Below are 9,495 nucleotides of genomic sequence, written 5' to 3' on the forward strand. Positions count from 1 at the left end.
GCAGAATAATCCCACTTGGAGGTGAATCCCATCCTTTATCCTTTGTAGGCCTTTCTTTTTAGCCTCAGGTCTGCTAGGTCCCTGGAGAGCCAGGGGGGCTGCTGAGACCTCTTGCTGCCTTTCCTCCAAGATGGAATAGACTTAGCTTGTGCATTGAGGCTCTCTCCCTTGAGGAGCAACCACTCTTCTTGAACTCCCCTCTCCCTAGGGTCGTGGTCCCTTAGGGCCTGACTGACAAGCTTCCTGAGCTTGTCAGGGTTGGCTTTCCTGAAGTCAAGGACTTCCATGTTGCTCACAGACTTGCCAGCTTTACAGTGGATGGTGAAGGTGATCAGGTGTGTTCTGCCCACCCCTCTCATCCCCCATCTAGCCTGCAGCTCCCTTCACAGTGCTCCCATCCCAAGCAACCAGCACTGTTTTCCTGCCCCCACATGCCCCATGCCTGCCAACAGCCCTTCCCCAGCCTCAGTGCACACAGCTTCCCAGCGGGGCTACTTCTGTTGCTGCAGCTGCCTAGATGCTACTTGGCTACCCCCACCTCCAGTGTCTTCTCCCCCTCCTCCTCCTGCCCCTGTTGCATCATTCCAGGCAGGGAGAAGCTGCAACTGGGTGGCTTCTTCCCCAGCACACAGAGCTCCAGCTTCAGCTTCCACCCACTCGGCCACCTCATTGAGCTGGGTGGGTGGAGTGAGTGGAAGGCAGTTGGCAGCTGAAGCTAGAACCCCGCATGCTGGAGCAGGAACTGCCCAGCTGCAGCCTCCCCCCTGCCATGCAGCACAGCAGGGGCAGGAGGAAGAGTAGCTGCTGGAAGCAGGGGGAGCTAAGCAGTACCTGGGCAGCTGCAGCAGGAGCAGCTCCACTGGGAAGTTGTGCATGCTGGCTGGGGTCAGAGCCAGGGCAGTGCAGTCAGCAGGCACAGGGCAGGTGTGGGCAGGGGGGAGCAAGGACTGCCCAGGGCAGGAGCAGGCAGGGCTCGGCCTCATGCCGAGTGTCTCTGGAGGCAGCCATTGGGCTGGATCAGTTGGCAGGCCTTATCCAGCCCATTGCTATTCTAAAACAATTTTAAAAGATCATTTTTAAACTGTTATTATAGTTCTGCTCCTAGATTCTAACCTTACAAAGAACTGTATGTGTGCCTACCTTTGTGTACAAGTACATGCATTTGTCAGATCGGCATTTTATTGAATATCAATAAAATCCTTATTTTGAGGATACATGTTTTTGTATTTAATGAGATATTGCTTAATTTTTTCATATATGGAAAATCTCTTTAGAATTATGTAATGCCCCTTATTTGCCTATACCCTGAGTCAGTTTACTTGGCAAAATATATGTAGAGGTTAATTGATTTTTGTTTATCTTTTTAATTTTTTTAAATTTACTATATTGCACTGCTTTTTCTCATTTAGTTGTGTGTAGTTCTTATTGCAGTCTTGGAAAAATATCATAAAGTAGATTAGTTTTAATATATAGAACACAGTTTTGACCTGAAAGATCCAAATGAATATTTTCTCATCACTTCTGAGTACGTTTTTTATGATTTACTTGGTAAATATTTCACAGCTGTTAGAAAGAACTAAGCTGGGATGACTTGAATATGCATTAGTCCCATGCTTACATCAGCACTAACTTCACAGTTTTTTAAATAAATGCATTTTAAGTGTTTGAATGTGACATCTTGTGTAATACATTTGTTATATCAGTATGTTTAAAAACAATATTAGTTGCATATTTTCAGGTACTTGGGCTCTGCTTCATTTAAGTCTGAATATTAGGTTTCTCAAAGGTGTAAGAATGACTTTCTTCCAAGTCACAGACAGAAAATGCCTCAGGGCACTGTTCTTTCCTTTTTTCCAAATCAAAATTCATAAAAAGGTACACAACTTTCCTATGTTATTTCTTACACCAAAAAACTAAAAAGAGGTTTCAAAGTATCACTATAAAGCATTTCTTATAGTGGGAATAGGAAACACTTCAATATTTAAAGATGCATAAAAGTTTCCATCTGAGCTCTCAGTTGCTTGTAATTGAAATTTTCCAGGCTTGGTTTGTTTCTTGAAAATGATAATTTTTTTTAAGATGACGTAGGTATGTATGTGGCAGGGGTGGGGGGAGCGTGGTTTCTATACAGTGTCAGGGGGAGGAAGCAATAGTTTGCCATTGTATGTGTAATGTAAATATAATCATATATGTGTGTGCACACAAACGCAGGCACACAAGTTGAGTGCCATTATGATGCTCACTTTAAAAACACAGGAGTGTCTCGATCTAAATAGCTGTCTCCTAAACTAAACTGTCCACAATGGCAATTTTTTTTTGTTAAAACAGTACCGTTCACTTAAAGTCTTTCGTTTCAGTAACTTAACAGTAATTTAGGTACCATGTTTGCATTGATGCTTTTTGCTGTTCTGTCATTTTTTTCACTTTTTCCTATTTTTAAAAGTGGTTTTTCTCCCTTCTTACTATGTAAAAGTCCTGAATGGAAATGTATGTGATGAATGGCAAAGCTAATATAAAATAGTACAATTGGGTAGTGCCGTAGCAGTGTATGCATTTTCCCTTTGCATCTCTCTTGTTAAAAAATAATTGGTATAAATTTGAATGTACAGTCAATAGAATGCAAGTTGCCTAGAATCATGTTAACGTAGCAACTGTGACTAGAATATATGTTAAATTATATTGACAGTGGTATTCTCAGTAGTCAGATGTAACTGTGTGCAACCTGATCGAGTTCATATTGATCTCCTTGACATTTTTAATATTTACTTGTGAGATCATAAAGTCTTTCAGTAGTCAATTATATAGTCGTCATCATATTTGCATGAATTTTCAGGTTGACTGTTTTAGGGCTGAGTACTCTCAGAACATGAGTTCGTAGTGACATTTTTGTATTAAGGAGAAAAAGATGTTATTTTTTAAAAATATCTCAGAAAATGTCTCTTAAGATTAAAGCTAATAACTAATACTCATGTTCAATTTTCTTTAAGGCCTTATTGACTTTGAAGAATGCAATACGTCTACTGCAACTGAAGGTGAGTTGTTAATTTCTTAAGCTGCTACTAGATTTAAAAAAAAAAGTTGGAAAGTTATTAAGTAGTAGTACTCTTGAAACATTTTTTATTAAAAATTGGCATTCAAGAAAATGTCCAGGACCACTTCTTGACAGAATGTATATAAAATTGTTAAAAGATCAAAATGTTTTTCATAAACAGCTGTACTTCCATTTACAACCATTTGGTTTGTCATTTCCAGTCTGGTGCTCTATTTCTAGAAGACCAGACATTAACAATTGACTGGATAATTTACAAGTGGCAAGCTAAACCCTGGTTTGCACTTAAAGTTTTGGAATATACATCTATATTGATTATGCCAACACACATTCTAGTGTAGACAAATTTGTAGGCAAAGTACTTTGTCAGTATATAGTTAATTTTCTTCAGGCTATAAACTACAACTGCATATGTGTGTCTTTACTCCTTTTGGGAGCATGGGTTGCCAGTATAATAGCTATTGTGGGAATAGATTTTTAAGTGTAGGCAACTCTGAGTTGCCCAAATTACAGTTGAGGGACCTTCAAATATTTAGACAGTGGAGTAAATGCATGCTTTTGAGAACTAGCATCATACCCCAATAATAATTCCTTGTGGACTTGAGTGTTTTCTGAAATGAAAAATATATAAATACAAATTTACACATTCATGAATTATTATTGTATCAAGGAAAAAAGAATCCATCAATCTGCCTGCTGTGATATAAATTTGTCCTGGCTTCCTGGATTCCAGTTATCTAAGCAAACATTTTCCCAGACTGCAGAAATTTCTCAGCTGCATCAATACCACCTAGTGTACTCCAAGCAAAAGGATCATATCAGTGAGCAAAACTGCTAGAAGAAATGTTGAATTACTATTCCAGATGCTCAGATTTTATATCAGGGGTGGGTAAAATATGGCTCACAGGATGGATCTGGCCCATGCACAGTTTTTGTTCAGCCCATGGCAGGTCCTTTGGTCCCGCCCAGACCAGGCACAGAGGGCAGCCTGGGCTGGGATGCTTGATGGCGCTAGACATGCCAACCAAGAGAGCGGAGGCAGCTGCTGGCTTCTGAGCCATAGCTCCAGCACCAAGGTAGCCACTTCTGCTCGCCTGCCCCAGCAATTGGAGGAAGCATTAGTGCCAGATGCAGGCTGGAAGGCGGGACCCCATGCACAGTGCCTTGGGATAGGAGCCTGGCTGTATTTGCAGAGTTCCTGCTCCTGATTGCCCCTGTGGCACAGCATCTCCACCATGGCCCCCAGTGTGTGGCTCTTACCTGGCACTTGCTACCCGTGTGCCTAGAACAGCCCTGCCTGACTCGTGCTCTTCCTCCCCGTAGCCCAGGCCCTCTGCTGCTCCCCACTTTGGCAGTGGTTCTGCTGCCTCCCGAGCCCCAACCCACTGCCAGGCTTCTGTTTCCACTGCTTTTGTTGCCATCCTGGCTCTTTCCATCCATGCATGGGGGCTGCAAATGGTGCCTGCTTAGGTCTCTCTCCTGGCACTGTTCAGACTAATATTCAGTTCCACACAGTGCTGCGAGTCAGGGCATCCACAGAAAGAGCTGAGCCCCTGCTGGGTCTGCAGAGTTTCTGGGAACCACATGTGTTCTGCTGGCTCTGGGGCCCTTCAGCTTCTGACGCTCTGTCCTATCAGCCATAAAGCTGCTGCTTACTGTTTGGGCCCCATGGGCTGCCTCTCCTTAGCCAGGAAGCCCAGCCAGTTGCTCCCCACCTGTCCGCAGCCCCACCTGGGCTGAGCTCAGAACAGAACCATGGCTGACTGCCCACACACCTCTGTGATGCGTACCAGTTCCGCGGCCAGGGACATGTAGGGAGTGGCACCTGTCGCAGGGGCATGTGGGCAGCGGACTGTGGCTCTGTTCTGCACTCAGCCAGGATGGGGTTGGGCTCCCCAGCTAAGCAGTGGCAGCCCACAGAACCCAAACAGTAAGCAGCAGCTTGGACCCACGTGGCCAGGCCAACAGGATCTGTCCCTTAAGGAGTTTTGCTGAGTTATTGCGAAGGGTGTCGAGGGTACTGACCCAGCCCACAACAGCTCACCAAAACTCCCTGTTGCCCACCCCTGTAATATATAACTGTTTTACTGAAAGCACACTTTACTTCATCTAAGAGGTTATTTGGGAAAAAAGGAGTCAGAGCCATAGTGTTGAAGCTGTCTGTGAAGTTAGGCCTCAGATTTTTAAAAGATAATAGGGAAACTGGAGAGGATACAGAGGCAAGCAGTGAAGATGCCATAGAAGTTGGAATGCAAGGCATATGAGAAACTGAGAGAGCTAGGTCTGTTTAGTTTGAAGACAAGGAGATACAAGAATGAGGAGCATGTGATAGTAGTTGTCATATATTTGAAAGGCTGCCATAAAGAGAACAGCTGTTCTTGCTTGCTGTAGAGGGCAGGACATGAAGCAATGAGGCTGGAGAAACACTATTCCTGTATCACGCCAAACAAATGCATCTTCCATTCATGTAGGGGTTTAAACTAATTGAGCCTTGAGTCCTTTCAATCCTGTGATTCTAAATGATCACTCCCATATTTTCTGTTTTCTGAAAAAATTAGTCAACTTCAGCAAAAATCTAGGAGAAGAGTAGACATGACATTAGTCTGAGAGGATCTGGGTTTGGCATTCACTTCCTAATGGCGTTATGTAACTTATAACTTATGATGTAAGATACAAAGCCAGTTTTACCATGCTAAATGTTATAATGAACAGACTTTAACTTTGAAATCATTTTCATTTTATTACCTCCTTGTAAGCAGGTGTACTGGGCTTCAGATTTACTTTGAAAACTAAATTTTTGCTTCATTCACGAGCTATAGCCACATATTTAATATCTGCAAGGACTAGAGGGTCTGTGGCATTGTTAAACATGAATTCATTCATTTCTGTGATCTAAGGATAAACATTTCTTTCTGTAGGGGTAAAACCAAGGAAAAGAAAGCCTTTTGGTTTGTCTGGAATAATTAAGAAAGAAAAAGATGCAGAATCTGTGTAAGTATTTCAAACTTGGTGCATGCAGTTCCAGATGGAAATATATAGCATAATTACCAAGAAAAATATTAGTGTTGTGAATGAATATAAATTCTGTTAAAGGGACACTATTAACTTTACAGTTATTTTTTCTGAGAGACATTTTCCTTCTCCTAGATGCACATAAGAGTGTTATAACTAAAAGACATTAGTGGTGGGAGAGACCATTAAATTGGCTTGGTTTGGTGTTTGTTTGTTTTTTAATGCATTTGACAGTACTTCATCTGTTTAATTCTCTTCTCTGTTTAGGAAGCTAGGCCTTAGTTCCATAAACACTTCAGTTCATAGCTGACTTGGTTCATGTGGGTAATTTCACTTGGGTAGCAGGCATGCACAAAAAAATGCTTTGTGCCCAAGGATTTAGAGGATCAGGGCTTTAGTTCTCCTCTTCCTGAAAATGAAGTTACTCTTCTTATCATTTGTATAGGATAACTCTTAAGTATATTTTTCAGATTTTTTTTTTTAATAAAAAACAGGTATTAAATTGGATCAGAAATTAATTATGCTCTAAAATGAGTTTTCAAAACATCTTCTTTAAAAAAGATCAGACTGGTGGTATTTTGGGGGGTTTAAGTATTAAGTAATTTTGACTTGTCTTCTTTACAGCTTCTAGAAGTTCCCTCCCCCCCTCAAAGAACTTATAATGTAATAGAGATACAACAATTTAAATATGTTTTCAAATAAGAGGGTCAGCAAGTCTTTTTAATCTTAGAATATTTGGTTACTTTATTTTTCAATAACAGTCTGCCAATAATTAATGATTTAAGCATGATGCTCATTATTTACTTATACCAAACAAAGATGCTTTTATGATTTTTCTTTCGTCCTTTTGATTTTAGCAGTGTTAAGTCTCTGGACCACACTTGCTTCTCTCTTTATACTGTTACCTTGGGACTCTTTGATAGATTTTACTAAATAATTTTCCCTAAAGGTGTTTTGTTTTCCAAGAATTAATCCTTCTCTCTAAGGAACATTACCCAAGTTCATTACATCAGTCTAACCTGAAATTGATCTCAATTGAGCCATACCTCCAACGTCTATCTTAAGTTGCTTGCGCCATTTTAGACCGGTCTATTTGTGCTGGACTTCTGTTTAGTTACAGGCTTAGATCGATCTACATTCACTTAGATGGGTTTAAGTGTTCCCTAAACGTTCGACTCTTCTTCCCCACAAAGTATGCTGAGGGAGAAGAGATGAAAATGTATGTACTGAGATTCTTGTCAGCAAGATTCTACTTTATTGTAAATAATAAGTTTTTCCAGATCTGTATAACTAAAAATAATAATTGTAGAAGTATTTTAAATTGATACTTGAGGAATATTTAGAAGACATTGGAATAGTAAAATATTTGCTCTGAACTTATGAGCAAAAACAAAACAACCCTTAAAACAGAAATTAATCAAATCCTAAAAACTAACATCTTTTGAGAGGTCAAATAAATTAAAAGCTATGTTAGGAGGTTTATCTTTTGTTTTTTATCATATACTTTTATAGAAAGTAGAACTTCATATTTCATGTAGGTCTGCTGGAGGATACCTACGGTCCACTGTCCCTGAATTTGTCAACAAAATTATTTTGCTCTCCATTCTTTTTATCACTCAAGGTAACCCCTTGTTTTGTGTTGTTCCACTGTTCCCTTATTTGCAAGCTATGAACCTTCTTCCTATCAAAAACTTAATTCCTTATAGAGCAGTAAACTTTTATCTGGTGAGTGGGAAGCTCTCAAGGAAAATGAAAAACTCTTGGTGTTGTATTCAGGGACTAGAAAGCCTCCAAGTCAACTGTGACAAATTGGATCTCTGATAAAATCATGTTTTTGCTGAATTTTAAAGAAAATTTTGCTGAAAGAAAGAAAGTCCTTTTGGCAGTGACAGGTGAAACATGGGCTTCTATGAACCCACTCCTTGCAAGTCTACGTGCTTATCCTTGTTAATTTAGTACACTAGCATACGCTTTCTTTGAGCAAAAGTTTTTATTCAACGTATAAGTTGTTATATCTTTGTTTTGTTAGGATTAATTGTATACTACATAACAGTGAAGCGATAACATCTGAAAATATAAATTGCTCTACTACAACTGCTCTAAAATCAGGATTTTTTGTGCAGTTGTCATTTGTTTCATCCTACTCTGTAGGTAGTCAAAGTAGGATGATGATTTTTTTGTGAAAAATGTTCAGAAAAATATTAGTCCTTAGAAACTTAAGTTAGAAACTCCTTTGGCCACTTACTTAGCCATAGTTGTTTTAATCACCCCATGTCTGTTTCCTTCCTGTCAGGCTCTTGCTTATTGATGGATATGGGAGTTGGTTTGCCAGGGAAAACTTGAATCAGGAATTTCTGACTTTAGGACTTGTTTGTAGTCTTCAATTTTGAGTACTTTTTCAAAATTCTTTACTGTCTTGCTTTCTACAGTTTGAAATAAAGCTTTTGCAAGGAAGGGGGAAGTAGTTAACAAATAGGTTCACATTACAGCAGTAAGCCCACTGCCTGCTAATTTATTTTGTTGATAAGGGTATGAAGTATGAATAAGCAATCCCAGGGATCTGACATCTCTTTGGCCTCATCAGAATTAACTGCTGAAGACTTCACAATTCCTCCCAATTTAAGGAGCCTGTAGAGAAAACTGAGAAGACTTCAGAGCATTCAGTCCTTTTAAACCCTGTTTTTCCCTCTATCCTGTTGGCATCTGTGGTTTCTATGAAGACTGGAATGCTATAATTTTTAACATTTGAATATGCCTGAAAAGTAGAAGATTTTAAGGTTAAAGGAGTTGTTGTGGTCATCTAGTCTGCCCTTTTACATAATATAGGGGGTAGATTTTTTTTACAAGTTGTTCCTGCATCAACAATAACTTTAAGGTTAAAGGTAAAATTCATCTTTTAGAAAGGAATGAATTCTTGAGGTCTTTCTGTTTTATGATGGAGAAGCCATAACCTTTCTAGATAAGTTGTTCCAACAGTGCCATCATTCTTCTGGTTAGGGGTGGGAAAAGCTTTAATTATAATTTGAATTTATTTGGTTCAAATTTTCTGGGTCTTGTAGGACCTCTCTGACTTTTCTTGCTAGTTGAAGTAGTTCTGTAATACTAGGAATTCAGAAGTCTTCTGCCCGCATAGGAACTTATTAATAACAATTTAGTAACCTCTCAACTTCTTTTGTTAACTTTATGAGAGAGAGCTTCTTTGTTCTTTTAACATAAAACAGGCAATCCAGACCTTAGGTAATTCCTTTAGCTCTTTTCTTGAGCCCTCTTCTTTATTTCAGTGTTTTGTTTTTTAAGTGTGCGCACAACAACTTGGATAACTTCAAATTTTCATCTGTGTACTATATACAACATTGATTTTCAGCATACTATGAAATTATTTTTTTTCTAGTATGCTTCTGGTACTTTCCTTAAGATCTTTCGTTTTTCATGGA

The 9,495-nt window shown here is 39.5% G+C and overlaps 1 protein-coding gene across 3 annotated transcripts in view; it reads left to right on the forward strand.

Moving 5' to 3' along the window:
* Positions 1–9,495, forward strand: part of FCHO2 (FCH domain only 2) — a 153,489-nt gene that overhangs the window by 56,773 nt on the left and 87,221 nt on the right. For all 3 annotated transcript variants that reach the window (XM_019517671.1, XM_019517669.1, XM_019517670.1), the window contains exons 8-9: positions 2,988–3,032; positions 5,968–6,040. In XM_019517671.1, the coding sequence (XP_019373216.1) occupies positions 2,988–3,032; positions 5,968–6,040 (118 nt within the window). The remainder of the gene's footprint in view (positions 1–2,987; positions 3,033–5,967; positions 6,041–9,495) is intronic.

The sequence above is a fragment of the Gavialis gangeticus genome, unplaced genomic scaffold (assembly GCF_001723915.1).
Source record: "Gavialis gangeticus isolate Ggan-Ray unplaced genomic scaffold, GavGan_comp1, whole genome shotgun sequence".
Lineage (NCBI taxonomy): Eukaryota > Metazoa > Chordata > Crocodylia > Gavialidae > Gavialis > Gavialis gangeticus.